This window comes from Amphiura filiformis, chromosome 6 (assembly GCF_039555335.1).
Source record: "Amphiura filiformis chromosome 6, Afil_fr2py, whole genome shotgun sequence".
NCBI lineage: Eukaryota > Metazoa > Echinodermata > Ophiuroidea > Amphilepidida > Amphiuridae > Amphiura > Amphiura filiformis.
The window spans coordinates 36,326,627-36,352,917 of NC_092633.1; the positions used below are offsets into that span (position 1 = coordinate 36,326,627).

The 26,291-nt window shown below is 39.1% G+C and overlaps 1 protein-coding gene across 1 annotated transcript; it reads left to right on the forward strand.

Annotated features, from left to right (window-relative positions):
• The first annotated feature begins 31 nt into the window (after positions 1-31).
• On the forward strand, positions 32-25,890 carry LOC140154497 (uncharacterized). Its single transcript, XM_072177064.1, is given in 16 exon segments — positions 32-144; positions 4,905-5,079; positions 6,516-6,526; positions 6,529-6,624; positions 7,084-7,213; positions 7,739-7,807; positions 9,052-9,112; positions 10,179-10,312; positions 11,869-12,077; positions 13,492-13,662; positions 14,233-14,873; positions 15,520-15,793; positions 17,299-18,656; positions 20,059-20,295; positions 20,558-20,736; positions 21,450-25,890. Coding segments are annotated over 15 exon segments (3,834 nt in total). The 5' UTR covers positions 32-144; positions 4,905-4,968; the 3' UTR covers positions 21,603-25,890.
• Positions 25,891-26,291: the final 401 nt, after the last annotated feature.

The window sequence follows — 26,291 nt, forward strand, 5'->3', positions numbered from 1 at the left end:
AACAGCGGTGCAGCAATTTAGAAGGAATAGTATCTTATGTCTGCCAACATTGGAAAGATCTGCAGATCGAAGTAGATGACCTGTAAAATGACATGATCGTAAATGCCGATCAAAGAAACTTTATCTCCAGTGGCATATCTCCAGGTAAAGAAGATATATTTTATTTTAATGCGTGTGAGATTTGAGTGTGTGCACGATTTCTGAAAGAGACGCTCGTGCAAAATGTTTGGTCGACATGGACACGGCACGGACGGTGACGGTGCCGAATTCCACTCCGGTAGCACCTTATCTTGCCATACACAATGCATAGAAAGTTTGAATTGAAAAATGATGTAAGCCAAAAAAAAAAAAAAACATATATTTTTCTAAATTCTGTGACCCATTGACGGCACCTTACAATGAATTACTGTACAAAACAGCAAGTACATTACTCGAGAATTCTAGGCTCTAGCTTCGAATTTGCACACAATACTTACGACACGGTAGTTACACATTCAATTCGATGCTTGAACAAAATATTAATTTCTGACATGATCGTAGACTGGCAGTGCCGCACTATTACGCTGACTTTCGTGATTCGGCGAGGAGGACGTTTTCGACCTCCTGGTTTGTTTACAAACAGAGAGGTAGACAAAAAACCGTTCCGCTTGTCCAAACACTCAAGTATCAGAAGGATGGTCCACAATAGCGTGATTCACGTAACCTGAATAGGGATTAAAAAGCTGTCACGTAGAACCATGTGCTTCTATTGTCCAATTTGCCATCAAGATTTCATATGGAAACAGTTCAGACCCAGTACACGATCATGTCAGAAATTAATATTTTGTTCTGGGTCTGATTATTCGGACTAGTGTACCGGAGGTTATTTATTCTGTTTAGGGGTCTGATTTTCGGGTAATTTTGTGCCCGGGTACCCGGTGCATTTTTCGGGCGGGTAACCGGGTACCAGAAATTGCACAAAAAAAATTTTTTTTTTTTTTTTCAAAGTTTTTTTTCGGTTTTGTAGTGTCTCTGGACCTAGACCTAAATGCTAGGATCATGATTTTTTTGAATTTCGGGTACCCGGGCAGGGAATTTCCTGCCCGGGTAATAGGATTATCGGGCGGGATTCGAATTCCCGGGACTCGCTCAGACCCTTAATTCTGTTAATTTTGAAATTTGGATGAAAGTTATTTTGATGAGTCAACGGTAGGGGAGATTGGGGTTAATTGGAACGCAGGGTAAGTTGAAACATTGTGTTTTTTCAGACACAAAAAATTAATTTGGTAAAATACTGGCACCTAGACATCTAGGTATTAGTAAGGGTCATCCACCAAATTAGCAACAGCACTGATGCCCCACCAGTGTTGGCTTGGGAAAGGAATATCTGTTTTTTGACTTACTGACTAATTTTTATACCCCTCAGAAAAGATGCGTTATCTCCATGTTGTTTGAAGATTCAGGGGATTATTTTTTGAGTATCATAAGCACTAGTAGTAAGTCCCAGAATAATGTTAAACAAAAGTTTTATTGTATAATTTCTTATTTTGTGTAATAAACTTTGAAATGTAAAAATAGGCATCGGGGTTAGTTGAAACTTTTGAGGTGGGGTTTATAGTTGACACGTGAAAATCGCAGATAGAAAAATATGGTTAAAATTTGACTTTTTAAAAATTTGTAACATGTTTTCCATTTCTTCAATATTGCTTTAATATGGTTAAAAAGCAATAATACAAGCAAAAAAAATACTATTGTATGATAATTTCTGGTCAATGTCAAGGTATACCAAACGACACTTTTTGACTTTCTACGTAAAGTTTCTTGTGTCCAAATTTCAAATTGTTGTATTTTCCTATTTAAGCCCTTCACAATTAATTCTTAGTTTCCTGTTTCATGGTTGAAAACAAGGGATGAGGCGACTTTTAATTATTAATTATTAATTATCTTTTATTTTCTTTTATTTTAAAACAAGTGGTCATAACCTACATCAACCCGTTTCGACAAGAGACAAGCATCTAATTATTTTACAACTATGTTTGATTTTATACATAAGTATTAAATGGTACAGTTATGTTCTTTGTTTATTCATCATTATAGTTGATATGATCAAAGTCAGAAAGTAGCAAATGGGAGTCATTTAAAGTTATTTTAAAAGAGAAAATCCAAAATATAAATAAAATAATTAAATAATTTGCAATTCTCTACTTTGGACGTGGGCGGGAAACAGGAAACTAAGAATCAATTGTAAAGGGCCTTACACAGTTGATCCATTTCTGTGGTCACAAGTAGGAGTTGAATCAGGGTTGCCAAAAGATTTCAGCCCTAAACGAGGGTCAAATAAGTGAAAAGTCGCCCAATTTTTCTCTTTAACATTGGTTTCTATGGAGCAAGAAACTATCGGAAGTCGCGGGAGCCAATGTTGAAAAGTCGCCCAACATTTTTCTTAACCATTGGTTTCTATGGGACAGGAAATTGTCAAAAGTTGCGGGAAAAATCTTCAAAAGTCGCCCAATTGGGCTACTAAATTGCGGGTTTGGCAACCCTGAGTTGAATGAGGCCCTCTATAATAAGCAATGTGGGCATACCTACCTTGAGTCTTGTGGTTGCATGGTTGAATGGTTCTGTTTTGGCTGATAAAATGTGTGTTTTTTCCAAGTTCTTTTGTCCAATTTAAATGAATTTTGGTCAAACTTTGCCTAGAGTTGTTGATTTACCAGAGCTGAGCTAGCTACTTCTTCCAAATTGGTGTCAACTTCATTGATGAAGGCTCAGACACTGAGTGTGTGCGGCAGGCTAACTCTTACGTCTTACGTCTATCCTTGTCGGTAGGAACCTTCATCAGAAGTAACATCACCAACTTTGATAAGCGTGCTTGGGTGGACGCGCTGCATTACTATTTCAATTCTTTAATTTAGTCCCTTGCTGCCTTGAAGCCCTCTACGGTGGCGGCCTCAACAGTTGATCGTGGAAGATTATTCCACAACGGAATGGTGGAGGGGAAAAATGTGTCCCCATATCTATCTTTGTTATAGCTGATCTGGATGAACTTCTGTTTGTGGCCTCTGGTTCCTTTATCAGACTGGTGCACCAGGTGATTCTCCGGTGATATTTCTACCAACCCATTTTTAATCTTGTACATCATGGTGACTTTCTTTGTTTTTCTCCTGGCTTCTAGAGTCTCCCATCCCAATTCTTTCAGTATCCTGGTGACGGTGCCTTTTTCTCGGCTGTACTCTTTTTTACAAAATCTTGCAGCTTGCCTCTGGACTCTCTCTAGCCTGCTGTTGTTTGTCTGGTGTGACAAATCCCATGCTGTGGCGGCATACTCTAACAAAGGTCTAACGAGGGTTGTATATGCAGCAGATTTAATTTTCTCCTCACAGCCCCATAGGTTTCGACGCAATAAACCGAGAACTCGCTGAGCCTTTTTGCAAACTTTTTGTAATATGGTCACTCCATGTCAATGTGTTGTTGAAGCACACTCCCAGGTACGGATGAGATTCAACTGTCTCCAACTGTTGGCCGCAGAAACTGTAGACATGTGTCGGTGGATTTCTGACTCCTATTGTCATGGTGACACATTTACTGGGATTGAAGGACATTAACCAATCATCTTGCCACTTCTCCAGATTAACTAGGTCTTTCTGCAGTGTTGCGGAGATGCTATCCTGGATTGCTGTTGTGTACACAAGACAGTCATCTGCAAAAAGTCTTACACTTGATGTAATATTTTCTGCCAAGTCGTTGATATAGAAAAGGAAGCCAAACTACTAGTCTAACTTGTTTAGGGCTTCTTTAAATGCTGCTGGTGATGGTGCTTTGATGACTGTTTCAGGTAGAAGATACCACTCCCGGATAGTAGAGGAAAGAAGCTGGTTTTAGCTACGAGTTCATGATATGATTACGTAGAATAAACTAAAGTAAAGGTGAATTCAAATTTGTCAAAGATTGACTTTCATCAGAAACATTCAGCCAACATAAAATGCATCAATTAAAAAACAAAACAGCATAGTCTCATGATAGTGCAGCTTTTTTTTATGTGGAACTGCTATCGCAATCCCTCTAAAATTCCATGTGCGATTCTCTCATCACAAAAATAAATTATATATTTGGGTCAAGTGAGGTATACATTTGTACAATGTAGACAACAAATGTAGGTTTTCTTGACCTAGTCCTACAATGTAGATCTTTTCTTTTTAGTTTTCTATGTAAAATATGTATTGTGTTTGGGCCTCGCTTTGGGCCAATTTGGCTGACTAGCAAACTAAGGTAAAACTTGTCTTTTGTACTTGTAGGTCTATATTTTGGTACGTCTAAAAAAGCGGGTCAGTCTTATTTCTAAAGAATGGTTAATTTTTGCGCATTCATAAGAATGCTAAATTTTTGTTCAAGTGCTTTATATAAATACACATATGTGAGGTAGAAACATGAGAGTTGTCACATTCTCATGTGAGCTTTGATCAAAGTCAGTGCAAAATGTGTTCACTTAAATTCAACAGCCATTATTTCAATGTTCATTTTACTCTGGGAAATGACAATTTAGGTACACAATAACCCAATAAATACAGCATCTAGAGCAATTATGCTCATTGTAAAAAAGCATAAACAGCTCCAGAAACGGTTCTCTCTTAATGCACATGGAGTACTATGTGAGTAGACTTGATGTGTGCGATCCAATGCAAGTTATGCAAATTATTGACATCCTCTGACTGTGTCATGCAGGACATTGCAGGATTGCGTGCTAGTAGACCGCTAGTGTAATTGGTAACCCTACATTTGTGCTTGACTGAAAGTCAAATTTCATCGACATTTTCTGTTGTTGTGAATTCTTCTCAGTCTCACAAGTTCCCAGCCCTATAAACATTTTAATTTGTTAAGTTTCTTTTCTTTGTTCCATGCATTGTTCTAAACGGCACACATGGCAGCTCATCAAGTGTTTATGCCAAGTGAACGTTAGTCACTTGAGCTACACTGTTTGAAGAATCCCCAATGAGACGCAGAGTAACCGTGGATAGTACAAAGTCAGTGCGTGACTCGGCCGAGAGCAGGAGACCCAGTGTCTTCGAACGTCTGGGACCAGGAGCTGGACGAGATCTTCACGTAAGTTTTCTCCTGGGACAGGCAAAATCAATGCCTATGATAGATGACATAGAAATTTGATAGAATATTTGCTCAATTCTAAAAATAATGCTTTAGTACCGGTAACGTATGTGAACTCATGTGAGGGTCAAATTTTGGACAGGTAGTTTTGGTGAAAATGACAGGCACTTGCCAAATCCTAGGTAAGACCCCGCAAACGTATAAAAACAGGGAAAATCTGTTCAAACTATCCAGCGGGGAACCAAATGATGGATTCAAAAGGATACAAACATGTCACACTAGCAATGGATAAGATTAAAAACAGGGAAAATATGACACAACATCCAAAGGGGTGTTACACAAAACATATAGCTTTAAAGGGGAATATTGGAATGTCATCTTTCCCTCCAAATGCAAGATCTTACACCAGGCCAGCCCATGTCCAGAGGGTAACATGAGCAGGTTTGTTTCACCTTGAAGGCAAGGATAGTCTTGCAAATACATGTACATGTATGGGCTAACTTTCCCCTAGGCCATCCAATATGCCAGTTGATACTGGTCAGTTGATACTCCTATTACCACATTTTTTTTTTAATGTGCGGTTTCTCGATAAATTTTTGTGTCTATTTTTGCATTTTTCTCAAAAACTAATAACACAGTGGTAATAAAAGTTATGTATATTAGGGCAAGGAATCCAATTACTACACTGGAATTTCAGTGACCCAAGACAAGCGGTTCGTTATTTATGATAAGAAAAGAGGTACCGCTAGGTTGTACCTCATTTGCTATCATATATACTGAACCTCTTGTCTTGAGTCACTGAAATTTCAGTGTAGTAATTGGATTCCTTGCCCCAATAATATACATAAATTTTGTTACCGGTGTGTTATTATTTTTTGAGAAAAATGCAAAAATAGTCACAAATTTACCACAGGGGTGTAGTACCCCCTTAAGTACAAAATTCTCACTTTGATCATATAGTTCCCGTCAAGACAAATTTGGTTGATTCTATAAAGATGTAAGTTGGGACATGTGTAAACATTACAAATTCATGTATGTGTGCATCCATATGAAAAGGATGCACTTGTCGGCTGCACTATTAATATGTGTCTCTTTTTTTATATAATAGTTAGTAATAAATACCAGACTCAACCTAAGTGGAGGTTACTTCAAATTCATCCCCAAGTCACTTGGTTTAGGAATACATAGAACATCCCTAAACCATGTGACTTGGGGATGATTTAAAGTGACCTCCACTTGAAATGAGTCTGGTATTTATTCCTAGCTTGCTTAAAAAGAGACACATATAGCAACCATCAAGTGCATCCTTTTGACATGGATGTATTGTACACATATGTCAAAAAATCGGGTTTGAAAAAAGATTTCATTATAAGATCGTACATTATTATGGGTTTAACTTTTAATTTGTACAAAATTGTCACTTTGATCATATACAGAGGGATAGTTCCGTCAAGACAAATGTCGCAACTGGTTACGTGACGGCAGTTGTCCATATGGAGATACGTGCCACTTCCAGCACGGACCTTACTCACGTGGGAAGGACAGGTAAGATTATAGAAGACCATCAACAAGAAATGAAATGAAAAACGATTGACATTTATACAGCGCCTTTCACATGCATCAAAGCACTATTAGTAGAAGACCATCCTGTAGAGTTCGTGACCAACTCATAGAACAAAGATTTGAAAGTTATTTTGGGAACTTTGATTGATTCTGAATCAATTTAGCTTGGGCTCACCTCCTGAAACTTCCGGGCATTCCGGGGAGGGGTCAATCAAGGTTACATGGGGGTCAAATTTTCAGAATGCTCCAATTATGTCAAGTAATATATCAAATTACTTGTGCGGTCATGAGGATTCCAAAATATGTATAGTTTGTTATGTGTCAGACTTTTCAAGATGGCGCTATGACGAAAAATGTTCAACTCATTAAATATCTAAAAAAAAATACACATGATTTATGCATATAAAGTAAACTGTGATTCCATGGCATGTTGTGTTACAGATTGTCTGACTCTGAACCACAGATGGATCTGCGGCATAGGGTAGAAAGCAAACGGGCAGAGAGAGATCGACTAGAGAGGCATGAGAGAGAAGCATGGGACGACGACCGCTCAGATTCTCCTCCTGTCAAGGTGAGTATAAAGCAAATAATTAAACAAATTATTAAATAAACAATAGAGCTAGCAAGAGAGGGAGATTGAAGTTTGGTTGATTTAAGAAGGTTTATAATTTATGCCAAAAATGAGCAACTTTAGTCAGCTTTCTCATTAATTTTGAAGCTTGTTTTACATTGATTTTTCATTTCTTTATAGACTAATCCAATTTCATGCATTCGTACACCTCAATGGCAGCCATAGCTAGGTCTCTGTCGGGTATATCCCACCTAAAATATGAAATGATGCGTCCTTGGCGGGGATTTTAAACTGCATTTCATCACCCGTGTTACACATAGACAATAGAATGATGAAAGTTTACAACACATTACAACATAACATCGATTTTAAGTGGCTTTAATCCACCTAATTGGGCAGTCACAACACCAGTTTGGTGCGCCGGAGACCCAGTCATGGCCGACTAAATTCTGACCATCACTTTGACTTGTTGGATTCGTCTATAGAAAGAGAACAGTTTGTAGTAAGTTGTTGTTGTCATTACAGGAGGAAAAACGTCGCCGGAGTCGTCGCGACAAAGATGGGTCTGAAAAGAAGAAAAAAAGAAGAAGAAGCGTGAAATGAGTTCAATGGTGGTGAAGCAAGACCAAACCTCAAGCAGTAGTTCTGATGAAGGAGAAGCTAAAGACTGGAGACCTCAAGGTAAAGTAATCGGGCCAAAGGTATATTATCATCAGTGTTGTTATTGTTGTTCAACCTTCAACCTGCTTTGAGCTCAGATTTTGATCACTCGTATTGTATCGTAATTTATCACCGTTTAAGTGACTTCGGTGTTACCCACTAAAATTGTCACTGGTACTGTTTCTTCTGGGTACGTCACTGCCTATTAGTACCACAGAGGTCTACTATAAACAAGAGACGATGTACTGTACATGTTCACGTAACTGCTTTAACTCATTTGCATAATTTGGATACCAGGTTCGTATTCTGATTTGTTGAACCTTCTAATTAGCATACTTATGGATACCTCCATATTTGGTATTGCCTAATTAATTATTAATACCTCTACTAGGACTGCAACTGCAGCAGCAGATCTAGGCCTTGTCATCAGCGCACCTGAGACAGAATATATGATATGACTGGAAACTGTAACGCCCAACCAGCACTTGAAGTCTATGGTAGTACCATCAATCAATAACCGGCAGTGATTGGTTCATTATGCTTATAAATTAATATTAATAATCCTATTAAAGTAAATAAATAAAATAAAATAATATTTAAAAAGAGATAAATAATGAGAATAAAAACACAATAATTAATAAATAAAAATAAGAAAATGCAAAATTAATATAAATAAGAGTATTAAAATAAAAAATCAAACAAATTAATTTTAATGAAATAAATGAAATGAAAAATCAAACAAAAATAAATTATGAAAAATCCAAATAAAATACCTTGAGGGGGTGCAGGAGTTGGGGGAGCAATAAGCATAGTCAAGTAGACCAAAATTGTCCCATCATAAGGCATTAACTCAAAATTATTTGGGCAAGTACTTTTTAGACTAAGCTTGCCCGACCGGGCAACCTGAAAAAAGGCAACCTGACGGGTGCGAGTCATTGGTAATCACCAAGGACATGGAAAACAAGATTAATGCCTTTGCAACATCTTGCTACAGAGTCTTGTTAAATATCAAGCGTGTGGATCGGATTCCAAATGAAACCATCTACAATCTGACCAACACCACTCCACTGGTTGCCAGAGTCAAGATTCATCAACTCAAATTTCTTGGCCATATACGGGGTCTTGAAGACAACAAGCCTGTGAAAGAATATGCCCTTTATATTCCACCACATTGGAAGAGGATACTGGGATGGCCATGCACACTGTACTTACAGTATGTCCAGCATGGCAGCACCTCCTGTGAGATACTGAAGGGGTGCTGCAGCCAAACAAAAATGTTTCGCTTGCCCAAGATCGAATAGTTGGAGAAAGCTTGTAGTCGCTTGTTCCGCAGCCGACTGATGATGATGATGTTTACATAGTGACATCATTAGAGCTGGTCACTTCGTCAAACATCCGAGGAACGAACATTTGCTAGTCCAATATGATAGGAAAATATTTCTGCCAATGACCCCATGTTCACATTGGCTAAACAAGCTGGAAAGGGGCCGGTTCTTGTCCGCCATTTATTTTCGCAAAAGGTATGTTCTTCCTCCTGCGTTAAAGAATTAATAAACCCAGAAGTGACAGCACCAGAACAGATGACGTCATTTTGGATTTCAGCCGGGCTGGTTATGTTTATGGCCATGCATCAGTATATGCATCCCCGTATCTAGTTTTACTAAAGTAAAACATCTACCTATTATCAGTATCAACCACCTCGAAGGTGGTTGATGATGTGGTTAACTCACCTCACTCCGAACCATCCTTCACCCGATTTGTTTCTACTGGAGCCATTACCGTGTATTCCCTGCATTATTTCGCATTACCTGTTAACCGTTTGCTCAGTAGAAACATGGCGATTGTGAGAGAGAGCAAAGTATGAATTTGCCGTAGAAGTGACATAATAATCATGTTAACTACCATAGCAATAGATTAATACAATTTTGAATATATCGCCCTGCACTACAAGCAGGTTGCACTCATCACCTGTGTATGTCTGCAATCATTGATTGAATACAAGACCACTCTTTTCAAAGATACTAATCTTACAGGTGAGAGTGATCAGCATGATATGAATATTCTATAGAATAATGATCCAGGTCTTTATCCCTGTTCTTTGACATCTATGGTTCAATACATAGGTACCACATGAACATTGTAGTGCAGGGCGATATATTCAAAAACTGTATTCACCTATTGCTATGGTAGTTAATCTGATTATTATGTCACTTCTACGGCGAATAGCGAATGAAAGATCCTGATAAAAGTAAGAAGTTAAACAATCAAAATTTAATCTATCAATTGTTTTTGTTTATTACCTCAGATGAAGAGCAAATATGGAACACAGAAGATCCTGATTTTGAATATGTGCGCGAGTTGACATTGGAGAGACGTCGTCAACAGTTGCAGAGAGAACTTGAGCAGATGGAGATGGAGGAAAATCAGAGTGACAGAGAGGTAGGTCAAAGGTCAAGTGTTGCCCATTGAAAACTAAGGGTTAGACTTAGTGATATGTAAAATGTTCTTTGTATCAGTAATGGTGCAAAAGGACAGAGGGAAGTCTTTAATTTCTGGGGTGTGAGAGGCCACAGACCAAAAAAGTTGAAAATATTTTAAACAAGCTGAAAAGCAGTGTAAAATCAGGGTAAAAACATCAAATACGGGCTGAAAATGAGAGAAATCATATAAATTTTGGCAAAATAATTTGTATAGTACGTACTTGTCATGCAATATGATCGGGAGGGCAATTCCCTACAGTAGGCACTTCAGAAATTTTGACAATCAAGTTTCATAGTGTTTAATATCAATATGGTAGGATGGTTGGTGTAGCAGCTGATGCACTTGCCTGTCCCCACTGTGGCCCGGCCTCACATTTCGCACAGTGCCGTAAGTGCGCATGGGGCCAATGGCTTAACATCCCCTCCGTAGGATGTGGTACTCTCACGGTTCATATACCGAATTCCAAATGTACCTTATGGAGAAAAGAAGTGCGTTGCCAATTAAATTCAGACTTTTCGATTTCCTTGAGTCAAAACCCTGTAAGTTACTGTAGCCGGAATTGAACCCAGGACATCATGTACCAGAAGCGAGTGCTCTAACCACTCAGGGATGTAAATCTTCTGGAAATTACTGGAATTCCGGAAATTTGGCATAAAAAAAATAAACCCCCCCTAAATGTTCAATACCGCACGCAAGCCCTTAGCCACCAAGGACCAGGTGGATTTTCAGGAAATTCTGATAATTATTTCTTATCATCATTATTAATATGTCCTGAGACTATATCTGACCCCTACCAACAGGGATGTCAACTTGTCTCAGAAATAGCTTTTTAAAGTTTTTAAGGGCCTGAGCTTCCCACTGTGGCCCGGCCTCACATTTCGCACAGTGCCGTAAGTGCGCATGGGCCCAATGGCTTAACAGCCCCTCCGTAGGATGTGGTACTCTCACGGTTCATATACCGAATTCCAAATGTACCTTATGGAGAAAAGAAGTGCGTTGCCAATTAAATTCAGACTTTTCGATTTCCTTGAGTCAAAACCCTGTAAGTTACTGTAGCCGGAATTGAACCCAGGACATCATGTACCAGAAGCGAAAGTGCTCTAACCACTCAGGGATGTAAATCTTCTGGAAATTACTGGAATTCGGAAATTTGGCATAAAAAAATAAACCCCCTAAATGTTCAATACCGCAGACAAGCCCTTAGCCACCAAGGACCAGGTGGATTTTCAGGAAATTCTGATAATTATTTCTTATCATCATTATTAATATGTCCTGAGACTATATCTGACCCCTACCAACAGGGATGTCAACTTGTCTCAGAAATAGCTTTTTAAAGTTTTTAAGGGCCTGAGCTTTCGATCCTAGCAGGATCTTTATCAAAGGGAAATAGCTTATCGCACAGATAAGTTGGTGAAGGTGTATATAAAGTGATTCTTGTTAGATTATTTGATTGGTTATTCATTCATCTCATCAAGCTTGTTATTGATGTTTGAACATGATTTGGTACTCCGCAGCCACTCGAGGATGACAATTCAACCAACGATGAGAAACTAAAGGCAGCATCACCTCCTCGTAAGAAACATAGCAAGAAGAAACGTTCCCATAGCAACAGTAGTAAACATGAGAGGCAGACTGGTGGGGATGAGATGGAAGCGACCACAAGTAAAAGTTCCAAGTCGCACAAGAAACACAAGCATGGTGTGACCGGGGATGTTTCACCAAGGTAATATCTGGGCATATTGAAACAAGAATCCAATAATTGGTCAGGCCCGTAGCCAGCCCTCCGAGTTAGGGGGTTCGTTTTTGCAGATTTCTGTTAAGTATAACTGATGAGTAATGGCGCGTAGCGGGCATCGCGTTGCGGACCCGCGGCGCAGGGGGGTTTCTGAGGGGGGATATTCCCCCCTCAGAAATGGAAGAATATTAAAAAATGAAGTCCCAATTGATCGCATTTGGTGCACAATTTTTACATTATTATCAGAAATATATGGTTTCAATTTATTACTGCAAAGAGGCAAATTAGCACGGTTAAAACAAGAAAAAGTTGCAAATCAGGCATAGGGGTGTCTGAGCTGAAAAATGAAGTCCCAATTGAAGGCATGCATGGTGCACCATTTTACATTATTATCAACATATTGGTTCAATATATTACAGCAAAGACGCAAATTAGTGCGGTTAAAACAAGAAAAAAGTTGCAAATCAGGCGTAGGGGGTGTTTGAGGGGATGTGCCCCTCAGAATTGGAAGAATTTTGAAAAATGAAGTCCCAATTGAAGGCATTTGGTGCATTATTTTTACATTATTATCAGGAATATATATGGATATATTATAGCAAAGAGGCAAATTAGCTCGATAAAAACAAGAAAAAATTGTTAATCAGGTGCGTTATTTTATCACAAATATTATCAATTATCTTATTTTCCTATGTTATATCACTCCCTTCATCTCTGAACTAAGCTTTCTCGGTTATCGTTTTTTTGCACACCAAATAATTTTTTTTAAATCTTCAAATCTAGATGAGATAAAGAGGCAAATAATGACTCTGCTGTATTTATAGCATTAAATTAAGTCATAGGCCTACATAAACTGGGCGTCGGGATTTTTCAAATCGTCCCGCTAATCTGAGCCTAAAATTAATAGGAAAAGTGTGCATGGGCGCGAGAAAAATAACAATTTTTGTGCTAAAATGGCCATTTCAACCACATTTCCCATGTTCTCCTTTTTTGTGTCAAAATTTTAGGGGGTTCGATCGAACCCCTCGAACCCCCCCTGGCTACGGGCCTGTTGGTGGGGTACATTTGGCATAATTTTATGTACATATTTTAGTTATTTATGCTATTGAACGTTTTTGTCCAAAGTTCTTACTACCACATAAAGTCGCAACATCAACTATAGTAGTTTTTGTTTGTTATATTTTCATACATTAATTTCCGAAAGAGGAATGAATGGCCCAAGAATATTTTCATCTTTCCTAGAGAAATGGCAGCAGAAACCTGTTTCTATTGAGCCCTACTATGGGGTCATCCATCTTTTACTGTTGACGTTCTCCAATAGAAACATGCTCATTTGATCTTGTATTTCTTTGTTTGTTTTTAATTTGTTTGTTTGTTTGTTTGTTTATTGTTATTCTGTGTTTAGGGGAGAAATCGAGAAACCAATGGAGCATCACGGCAAGAAGAAGTCGAGGAAATCCAAGTCTCCTGTAGCAGCTAAAGCTCACTCACCGTCACCTCCACCTGCTAAAATGGAAGAACCACCCAAGAAACATAAGAATAAGGAGGCAAAGAAAAAAGATAAAGCCAAAAAGAGGTAATTGCAATTTGAAGGCCCATTCAGTAATCCCAGAGAAGATATACAAATTTTTTAAATTGTATCAGAAGCAACCAATATGTGACATGATCAAGGGGAATGAGTTACATGTTGGCCCTGGTCGAAAATGAGTTTTACACATGCTTCTGAAGAGGACATTTAGAGCTTTCAGAAACTGAAAACCCCGTGTTGATTCGACTTTTCTTTGTGAAGTCACATCAATTTATCAGTCGCTGAAAACAATATAAAACAAAAGAATTTTAACACTTTCTTTACCAATATCTCAAAATCAATATTAGCGACATCCGACTCATTTCCCTTGATCGTGTCACATATATTAATATTACCACTTTCAGGTTCAAATGTCTGGTTTATACACTGTAGTCCCTGGAGGCAGCAAATGCCTGAATTCTGACCAGTAAGATGGCTCCTTTCATTTTACTATGGAAAGAACAAGCCACAAGGTCAAAAATTGTCACTCTTCATAAAAGCTTTTGGTCATTTTGGTTAAAGGAAAAGTGAAAAAATACTGATACTTATCTTAATAAATCATTTTATTATTTTTAATAGAAAATATCAAAGTGATAGCAGTGATGAGGACAGAGAAGATGTGTCCATGAAGAAACATTCCTCTTCAGTATCTCGTAAAAAGGGAACCTCAAAGCGTCATGTGTCGCAGTCTCCTAAGAGATCACCAAGTCGCAGCCCTCCAAGAAGAGCCAAGCAGCGAGACCCTTCCCCATCCTCGCAATCTGAATCTTCCGAGGTCAGCACTCGTAGAGGTAAATCCCCTGCATCTGTGTCAGGCTCCCATGCCTCAGAGAGTCCCAAAAGGACATTAAGCAAAAAGAAGCAACGATATCACTCCCCGTCCCCTCCACCCAAACGCAGCAGGCAACCAACCCCGGAGATGCGATCTTCGTCACAAAGCCGGCATCCTAGGAAAAGGAGCCCTGATGACGGACGCCATCCGTCGAAGTCAATCAGCAGAGGGCAGTCGCCGTCCCAGAAGAAACGTGACCATCGATCAACATCAATAGGCAGTTCCCAGAAGTCTCAGTCCCCATCACGGGAACATCGCAGGAGTCCATCACCACCGCCACAGAGGAAACAGTCTATGGCTAGGGGTAAAGGCTCACCTGGAAGGGACCCAAGGGGCGAATCAAGAGACAGAGGAAATCAAAGGAGACCACCAGAAAGAATGCCTCCAGGTAAATTTAATCTGAATGAAATTCCTGCAAATCATACTTTGCACAATTTTGCCTAAAGACTCAAGACCATTTTTTTGTATTAAAATAATCAGTGTGTGAACTCCCTTTCACTATTTTATGACACATTTACTAAGGTATATCTCTTTTTAGTGCCAATTTTTAATAAACATCTCTAAATAAACAAACATCTCACAATGAACAGTAATTCTGGTGAAGTCATTAGTCTTTTTAAAGTCATTTACTTATTATTATGTGTATAGATGGCAGCACTTCGATTAGTGGTTAAAGAGGAAGCCCTGCCAGAGCAGTTTGGCTGGGGTGAACCAAACCTGCCTGGTTTAATTAATCAGTGACAAGGTTATCTCTGAATTTTTCAGATGTTAATTGATGTTTGAATGTTATTGTATCATTTAGCACCAGTCAAATTCGGAGATTCACTGATTAATTTGATAACCAGGCATGTTTGGTTCACCCCAGAAGAACTGCTCTGACGTGGCTTCCTCTTTAAGATATAATATGACGACTGCTCTTATTTTGTTAATACAACAGTTCCTTTTTATTTTGGAATGGACATTGCATTACATTCTAGAGGGTAACTTAGAAGTCTTTCCCAACCAATTTGCTTTAATATTATTCCCATGTACAGATGGCGGCAGATCAAAGGGTGGTTACGATAAATATGACAACAAGCGCCCATACAGCCAGGACCGAAGCCGTTCCTCCTCTGCTCAGATGAGAGATGGACGCCCTCCTGGTCGAGATGGAGGTCCTGGACGTGATGGACCAGGTCGTGGTTACCCACCGAATAAAGATCCTGGTGGTAGGATGCCACCAGGAAGGAATGAGAGGGTATCTAGAAGAGAAGATTGGGAGAAAAAGAGGGGTAGAGATGGCCAGGATCCTAGGGATGAACCATATGGGTAAGGACAAGTTAACCCCCTGGATACATGCTAATTAATGGAAGCACAGCCTGTATATATCCTAAACAAAGACAGATTTGTCATAATTTGAACCAGCAGCCAATAGCTGCATCTTTTAGCTTGAAGACCTCATTCGTTGAAATTGTTCAAGAAATAAAGACACAACGGTCCAAAAACCCAAGGAATGTTCAAATTCAAAAGTTGCTGTTTGCTCCATTGCATGCCCTATTGATTTGTACACAAAGCATTCTCGAACAAGAGAACTAGCACTTTGCTTCCATTATTAGCACATTAAAACTTTCATTGCGATTTCATATTTTCCTTAGGTTTTAGAATACCGTTTCTTTAATTCTAAAAATCAGAGCTGAAGAGTACAGGTATTGGCTGCTTGTTTAAATTTCGACAAATTTGTCTTTGTTTAGGATATACAGGGGTGAACAAACACAAGTGACTGTTGATGTATATTATGATTCATCCAGTCGTAGAAACAGAGGTGAATTATAAATAAAATACTGGAATAACTTACGAATTTGCGAATTTTCATTCAATCTCATTGGACTTCATCTGGCAACTGCAAAGATGCTCCGGTATTGATCGTAATCGGAGACTGGTCACGTGTCAATCGGCAAGGAATATTGACAATCGATGAATCCCAGGCGTGTGACAGTTGGAATCTCAGGCAAATCAATATTCCTTGCCGATTGACACGTGACCAGTCTCCGATTACGATCAATACCGGAGCATCTTTGCAGTTGCCAGATGAAGTCCAATGAGATTGGATGAAAATTCGCAAAATTCGTAAGTTATTCCAGTATTTTATTTATAATTCACCTCCAAACACAAGTGACAACTGGTACCTTAATTCGTTGGCTTACTGTATATCTGAAGCATATAAAAGGTGCTTTCAGATCACTGAGTTCCAAAACTGCATTTAGCAAGTCATGTGGCCAGTGTTACTCCCAGGGTGTAGTGGCCTAGGTTTGATTCCTCTCGGTGCCATAAGGCCAAAAAAAAAGTTTGTTTGTCCATAGAAGCTCATGAAACAGTTGGGTCAGTAGGTCGGATTTTTTTTTTTATATATTGCACTTGAAACTGACAATTTGAAGACTGGTAAATAAGTCAAAACACACAGCACTTTACTGGTTTAACTCTTGAGATGGTTCTGCATGTTATACTGTTCATTTTCTTTACATTTTCTTTCTTTAAATTTATGCTAACCACTGTTTTACTAGCATATTCAATGCAAATTAAAAAAAAGAAAAAAAGAAGCGCAGTCGGGACCAGGGTACATGGACAAACAAACAATTTGTTTTTGGCCTAAAGAGGGTATGGTTACCATCCTCATCCTCAGCTTGCATTCTAAAAATCTCCCTTTTGCATATAACTCCCCTATTTCCACCAGTCCTTGTCTTGTGCTCCATACTTCAATATTGTTTATTTATTGTTATCACTTAACCTGTGAAAGCTAATAACTCTTTGACGACTCTTGTTTTTCCTTTATGTAGTAAACGACCTAGAGGCGACACCCGTGGTAACTCTCCACCTGCCCAGAAGCACCGCCCATATGGCAGAGATGAAGAACCGCACCCTGTAGACAGGCAGGCTGGTAGATACGGAAGCCACTCGAGAGGCTCTAGTGTTTCACAACCAAACATACCAAGACAAGACCGAGACCGTAGTGGTAATCGCAGACCCGACTATCCCTCAGATTCGGGACAGAGAGGAAGGGACAATACCCCCGATTACAGACGAAATGAACTGCGTAGAGAGGGACAACACGGAAGAGACGGTACCCCTGATGGGAGAAGAGGGGATTACAGAGATGACAGCAAAGGCAGAGGAAGGGATCAAACACCAGATAGGAGACGGCAAGATTTCGCCCCAGATGGGCGCAGAGGAAGAGATGGAACTCCGGATAAAAGATATATGGATCATACAGATGGTGGTCGTAAAGGAAGAGATGGGACTCCGGGAGATATGAGGCGGGCAGAGCATCTGGATGTAAGCCGCAAAGGAAGAGATGATACACCGGATAGAAGACAAACACCAGATAGTAGACGAACACCTGATAAAAGACGCGGTGGTGGTGGTGAGGAGCCTAAAGGAGATGTATATGCCAAGTATGAAGATAAAAGAGACTCTCGAAAGAATGAGGAGAGAGGTGGTAAAGGAGATCCAGGAAGAGAGCAACAGAGAGAGGAAGGCACTAGAGGGGATGAAGGGCACAGAGACAGCAGATCTAGAGATACAAGTAGAGGACCACCTCAGGAACAGGAAAGGCCACCTGAACCACCACAGGAACCAGAAGTTCCTACGGACAGCGTGCCGAAACCTGTGGAGCAACCTGTCAAACGTGAGAAGCTTAAAACCAAAACAGACAGTATTGAAAGCAAAGTCTCTTCAGCTGCTAGTGAAGCTAAAGGAAGCCCAGCCCTGGAGAAAAGGCTCTCCAAATTCAGTGAGTTTAGTGACTGGTCGGATGAAGGCAGCGATGGCCTGCTCACACGAAGTTCAACTCCTCTGGAACAAGAACGTCTTGTCAGTCGACAGCAAAGACCATCAAGGGCAGAAGTTCCTGCGGCATTCGATGCTCCAAAAGATCTTCCAGGACCAGCAGATGTTCCAATGGAAGATTGTGATAAACCTGATGTAGTGATGCCGCAGATGGTGAGTGATCCAAATGGTGACTACCCTGATCAAGTTGGTATGATGAGGGAAATGGAGACAGCCGGTGATTTAGCCGTTGGGAATGGTGAAGAGCAAGCACCTGGCGGTGATGCCTTTCATACGGGAGATGCATATGAAGAAATCAGTGATGATGAGTTGGATGTTATATTGGAAGGCAACGGAGATGAAAATCAAGGTGAGATATTAGGTAACTCCACAAGAGAGAACGGGATCTGCATTAAAACGTTTCAATGCGATCTCATCCTGGGATGCGTATCATTAATAGAAAATGCCTACACAGCACTTGAATCCGCATCCACGAATTGATTTTGTAGTGAGTGTATTTTTTGTTAGTGCATTATAGTGCGTGTAGGACACTCATGGTGCCGTCTGCATGTAGGGCACTCTGTTAGCACGCACAAAAGGAGATCAAATTGAAACACATCCCAGGAATGCGTTTTAATAACAGAACCCGCCTCAAATAGAGTCACCCGTTACCAAGAGAAAATACTGCATGACGTTAAAAAGGATAGAATGTTGTTTCCTGTAGGGCTTCACATGGTGTTTTTGGGAACTCTTGTAGTGTATTTAATTTTTTTGATAAATTTAGAAAATATGACATTTTGTACATATGAAATGTCACTGAAAGAAATTTTTAAAGCATTTCTATCATATAGTTAAGGTAAGGGGGTTTGGAACGTCCACACTAGCCTAACTCCACGGGTCATATACACACGCATAGAACTTGCAATTTGTCTGAACGCTGGCGACACAGCCGCGTAAATGCACTGGTTCAAATCTGCCACTGCAAAATCCAACATGGTGTTACTCTCAACTTGAGATGAACCACACTGTAGAGGTGCAAATTGGAACTTAAAGGAAAACTATTGGTTATCAATAAGGTTATTGACTTTATTTAGCTTATAATCAAGCTATGAGAACATTATTATGGAATGTTTTCAGAGGTATTTTATCCCTGAAAATTAAATTTATAAAAAAACATGAAATGCGGTAAAAAATAAAATTGCTCCCAAAACCAAAATGCATGTGCCCAGGGTCTTAGCTAGAACTAGAAGTTTGCCCATCATTTGAATAAAATTGCCCATCCTAATTTGACCTCTAAACCATTTATCAGACTTTTCAACCGATTGGGGGGTTCAAAAAGTTCAAATATGTGTTTCTATAGCCTTGTTTTGCAGATCTGGTCAACTAAAAAGGGCAATAGCCTTTCTCAACACCTACAATAATGTAGCATCTGTCAAAGGCATTCATTTTGCCAGTCCCATGATCAAGCTCCCCGTCTGAATTGACAGGCAGACGGGTGGCTATAATCAAATTAAGTAATTCTTGGCCAAACTGGAACACTGTGAACGCTAGTGGCTCCGCGATAAACACACGCGAAAATAGCGCGGTACAGAAGAAAGTATACACGCGGCATACACGCTTAGTACACTACATGGACGCAGCGCGCATGTTCCAGTTTGGCCAAGAATTACTTAATTTGATTATAGCTAAGACACTGTACCTGCCCCAGAGAAAATCATTGTCCTTATTTTATTTTCAACCCAATCTTGAATTGAACCTTAATTTTACCTTAGTTCCAGAGACCAAGGACATGGCAGAAGTGGATTGGAACAGCATGATGCAGGGCATTCAACCAGTACCAACAGCAGAATCAAAGGAACAGGTGGACAAGCAGAAGGAAGAAAAGGTGTCCATCTTGACAAAGTTTTCCCCTGCCAATGTGTTGAAGAGGATTGGGGTATCTCGGGCATTGGCTGGACCTGCCCTTATGAAAGACATTGAAGCATTGTGTCGACAAGAAGAAACTCAAGGTACTTATATCTCTTTGTAGAAGTTTAACAATATACTGGGTGTCCCAATAAAAGGTTACATGTATATTTTTGAAAATAAAGTTAATGTCAACTAATATAGTTTTCATGACATAAACTATGCAACATCTACTAGTACCACTGTGAATGTCAAGTTCAAAACTTAGCGTACTTAACCCGCATTCCACGCATTACTGAGCTCACTGTTTATGTGACATAATATGACACAAGGATTCATAACCTGTTATCTTCTTTTTTTTAATAGATGACAAAGAGCCAAGTCGTGCAGCCCCATTGTTTGAAGAGCAGCTAGGTGCACTAAATGCTACTGCTAACCAGCGCTATGAACAACGTAAACGCCTCTTCACAGACGTGGGACCATGTCGACGTGCTTTGTGTGCAAGAAGGGATATCATGATCAGAAAGCAACTGCGCAAAGATAAGGTATGTTCATATAGAGCTTGAATTCACAAAATATGTTTGTAGAACAAACAATTGAGAATACCAAACTAACATATGTTAAAAAGTCTAACATGGTGAGATAAAATGCAAGCCATGTTCAGCTGAAAGCTGGGTTTTTCTGCCAGAAGTCTGTTTGACCACAATTGCCCTCGTCATTGCATATACTGGAACAACCAGTAGCGTAAGTTTCACAGGAAGGCATGGCGCATGCTCTGCTGATTGCATGCTAACAGACTCGCCATTAGCACCACGCATATTGTGTTGTGGGAAAGAATTTGGGTCAAACTCACTTCCGGTAAAGAAACCCAGGATCCATAGCTGCCCTGTGAACATTTGGCAATTTACACACAGATACATTATACTGAAGCTTGTTTGGTGAAACCGAAGCTCTCTTTCCAGAAGAAGTTTTCCATATGGAAATTGGACCAACCAAACTGTTCTGAACTTACTTTGTAGTGCATTTGGAATGTGTACAATGAGTGAAAGTAAAATTTGATAAAAGATGAGCAAAGTACTCAAGACATTTGAAAGTTCAAATAAATAATGAATACTCCTGATTAAGTTTAGTCAATATCTTTCATCATCATCTTTCGACACATTCTTATGGTCTTGTCAGTTTAATGTAATACGAAGGTACATCTTTGAAATATTGTTTAAATTTTGCATTTGTTTGTTTTCTTCTTTATTCTTTCCAGGATACGGATCAAGTATTCAGTAACCCAGTCATCGATACAGAGTTGTATCGATTAAGTCTGCAACTATTTAGAACTAAACGGCCATCACTGGTATCACCATTGGAATCCAAAGATTCTGGGCTTATGCTCAAAAGTGTTTCTGTCGCAACATAAAAAACAAGGCTCCAGGAAAGTTCCCGCCTTTTTTTTTGCTTCTCAATTTATTTTTCAGAGCTCTGTTTGTCCCATCCACCTGTACCAGTTTTCACTGATGTGGCAGTGACGTCAACGCATTGAAGCAGCCTGCGTGTGTACACCAGCGTTTTAAACGAATGCTAGTGATTTGAGGCTGCGGCCATTGAAATGCGCACTGACGTCACTGGCACATCAGGGTGAAAAATGGTGTACCTGCTATGTGTAATAAGATATCGGATCACTAGCTGTTTTGGTTTTCGTGGTAATTGAGTAGTGTGAATAAAAATTGGGATCAGCAATTTTCTTTTCCTCTTATTTAACATAGGTTATTAATCATTCATTGTTGAAACACTGCTCTCCCATTGATGATGCCCAGATACCATGGTAGCACTATGTACCACAATAACCTCATCCCAATGGCATAGTTCAATAACCTCAATTAAACAATCAAGAGTGCAAAATTTGACCTCAAGTTTCAGAGTACGAGTTTTTGTACTCAAATTTTCAAAGGTCATTCAATGAATGTGCAAATGTATTGGGGTTAAAGATCTGTGCCGTGATAGATGAGCATGTTGTGGATCCTAGTGTAGGGTTTATGGACAGCCAGGCGTTATTACCCTGATCAGATAAATCGAGAAGCAAAAAAAAAAAAAAAAGGGAAAAAAAAGTTAATACACCAGAGCCCTTATGCCTCAGACCGACGCTAGTTGTATTGTAAATATGGACATTTTTGTGCTACAAATTAGTTTCACATTTCTAGCACCTACTGCGAATATACAAGGTGTCCCATAAAAAGATTACATGTAAAAAGTGAACCATTTTTTGCGATGGCACAGTAAAATGAACCACATTTTGCGATGGTACAACAAAACACTGTATTTTTTTCAGATATTATTATGCACAGTGCTAATGAACCTTGAGTTTATAGAGGGTATGCAATACTACGTCACTCATGACAGAGTCATCCTCATTTAAATAAAGTTCTGTCCTCCGTAAGGTACCACAGGGCAATTCGCATGATAATACAATAAAACAGAGAGAATAGGTATGAATGGTTGTGGAATCGATCTAGAGACCTGTCCCTCTGTCATCTTAAGCTATCTTAGAACTGTCCTCCAACATGTCTGCCATTTCAATTGTTATACCGTTCCGGTTGGTTTATTGCATAGGGTCTATAATGTCACATAAACAGCTAGCTCAGGAATACGGGCTAAGTATGTTAGTTGTGAACTTAACATTCACAGGGGTACTAGTAGTGAGTACAAAGATTATATCATGAAAAGGGCATATTAATTTATTAATATTTACTTTATTTTCAAAAATCTACATGTAACCTTTTTTTTATGACACCTGGAATTTCTTTTGTGTAAATAGTGAAAAGTTACCAGTAAGTGAAACTGGTCAAAAAGTGATTGTGTGAAGATTTTCCATTTTTACATTAGTCTAATTTTGAGGTCAGGTAAAGGTCAGAGTACAAAGAAACTTGTTGAAAAGCACTTCTGATCCAACTGTTTTCCCATTTTGCGGTAGTTGCTTCATTCAGTATTCCCCAATGTGCAAATGAGTTAACCCTAACCCTTATTTGCATACAGTGGCAGTGGAAGTATTAAATTTTAGGGGGGTCGAGGGACGAGCATAATTTTATTCCGATTTTACCAGGATTTCTGATGTGCATGGGAAAAATTTCAATTTCAGACTTATTTAATATGAAGGTCTGTTTTGGGATTTTATGGGCCAGTAAGCGCAAAATTGCGCAATTTTACCCCATTTGGGTCAAAAAGTTTTTTTGTGTTTTTCGTGCTAAAAGGAAAATGCAGAGTAATTATTGCTTATTTTTCTATTATGATTTTAGAGGGGTTGGACCCCACCTAAAAATTTAGGGGGGTACTGACCCCTGCGTCCCGCCGCTTCCACCTCGTATGTTTGCATATTGGGAATATTGACTGAAGCATCTACCCATTTTGCCACCACCACCATCAGATTGGCTATTGGGCATTTCCATTTAAAATCCACACTACCCCTGTTGAAGATTTTGGAAATATTTTCCACAGAGGGATGTTTTTCAAATGTAATTGATCAGGGTTAATCATTTTGAAACCCATACTCCCTCTGTATTATGGCTTTACCTATTTCTTCCACAGCTGGTGTGACTATTTCAAATGGAAGTTATCCAATTGTTTATTGCAGGCATGAACATTTTCAGCGTTTTTTGTTCTTGTTTTCAGCATTTTTTGTTATTGTTTTCAGTGTTTTTCAGCCTATTTTTGAATCCAAATCACAGAAAACGGTAAAAAATATGGTTTTCAGTGTATTTTTCCCCAAGACCAGTTTTCATGCCTGCTATTGTATCCCCCTGTGTGGATGACTTCAGCTAAATCTTCCACAGGGGTAGTGTGGATTTTAAATGGTATGGCCCATTTATATCTGCTCCAATCAAACTAAAGTCGGCAATAATGAAATTGAGATATAGGCAGAAGTAAGGTGCAAAAATACAATAACAAAAAGCAAAAGAAATGGACATAATAATCTTGACATCATCAGTAAATGTAGGTACCGAGTTAGACAGAAATGGTAATAAAATCTACTTTCAAAATGTCCCACTTTAGTAGTCTGAGTGGATCAGATCATGTCATATATTGCAAAAGATGGACCATAGAGTAATAAAGGCCAAAAAAATAAAAGGTTTGAAAACAAATTTATGCGAAATGCAATTTTTTTTTTATTATTATTATTCCTGACTTGGTATTTTTATTGTGTTCTGAGAAAAAAAGATCTGATTTTCGCCAAATTTTTTCCGGAAAAAATTGAAAGAATTTTTTTGAAATAAAAAAAATTTCTGAACTTTTTTTCAAATCGTGGGATTTTACAAATGCGTGCACAAGCTTTGAGACAAATTTTTTTTTACCTAATAAACAGACAGTGCGCCAACTGGCAGAGTTCAGCATCTGTTAATGAGGGCCAATTGCAAGAGACAAAAATTCTATGCCCACACAATCTTTCGCGTAAATGCTAAGGCACGCAACACTGTGTGATTTTTTTAGACATGAGTGATAGAAAATCAAATTTTTAAGCATATTACATTTACATCTTATTTTTTGTTATTATTTGATGAAATACAATTGAATACCTGAGCGGAAGAAGGGCCCAACTCCATCAAAACTGTTTTTGAGATATTAAGAAAAAACTTAATATTTGGAAAAGTTTTATAGACAGAATGTTTTCATCTTCAGGGGACCTTAAATGCATGAACATACAATATTACATACATTCGAAATCATATATGATCAGGCCTTATATTAAGTATGCCTGGACCAGGAGCTAAAATGAGCTCCTGGTCCCAAAGATGGCTCCTGGTCCTATAGTTTGTAGTGTAAAATATTGGATGCACCAGGAGCCAAAACTGGGCAACCATGGGGTAAAAAAAGCCTGGGTGCCTGGTTAATATAAGCCTTGTATATGATGTTTCCATGGCAACGGTACAGGTCTTAATACGAGCTGGAGTTGGGCCCTTCTTCCACTAATATACTGCAAGTGCCAATGTCTTAAGCAGATGTATTATAAATAGCTACAGAAATTTGGAAATTATCCATTAACTGCACAAGTAGAAGCATGTAATATGCTAGCAAGAAAGTTTATTGCAGTGAAAAGCAGATTTCATGGATGAACAAAATTCCTCTTTAACCCAATATTTTGTGGAAGAAGGGCCCAACTCCATGGAGTTGGGCCTTTCTTCCATGAAAACAATGATTAAGTTTATGTGGAAGACTATTTAGAGAGTGGATTTTGGCTCATCTTTCACACACAAGGAAGAACAGTCTGCTGGCAATAAAATGCTGGGTCTAACTCAATTTTGTAAAAAATTGGAGTTGGGCCCTTCTTCCACTCAGGTATTCAATTCATACATTTTACTCACGATATAACAACGTTTCTGATTGGATTTGCGCCCTTTTTTGCTGGTCATAAATACCGTTTATGACCAGTACGCAGGGTATAAACAAGCTGCGTCACACAGCGTTGGAACCCAATTAACGATTTGCTAGTGTTGCGTATGCGCGCGTGTCACCGCGCCCATCACATACGGAGCGCAAGAGATGAACGCGTTGACTCCCGGCCGTTGACCTCACGAGCTGCTTCCTGCAAGTAGGCCTACTCATTTTCTCCCAATTTTTGAAGGAAAACGGTATGAAAATGTTATTTAAGCTTGTAAACCTTATTATTTTCATTTGTTTTGGATTGCTAACAATGTTCAGAATGTTGGTATGTATGAACGGGGTTCATTCATAGGAACGTTGATTTATGCCCTCGGCTCATGCCTCGGGCATAAACAGCGATCATGCCCTCATTCCTATGAACCCCTAATCACCAAATGTTGGGGAATGTATAAACAGTGTACATTTTTAAACAGAACCGAGGTTATACCTGTCTCAATGCTATGAACCCGCAAGTAATTTAAAAGGTGGTTCTATTGAAAGAGTACAAATATTTGAAATTTGTAGGAATAGCTCGAATGTAGAGGATAAGTGTACAAAATGATAAAAGTATTGCTTCATATCGAGGGGTCAGAGCCCAAAGGCCCCAAGTACAAAAACACCATTTAATGATACAGGCGTTTTTGTACTTGGGGCCTTCTGGCTCTCATACATTTCATAAATTAAATTAGTGTTACAC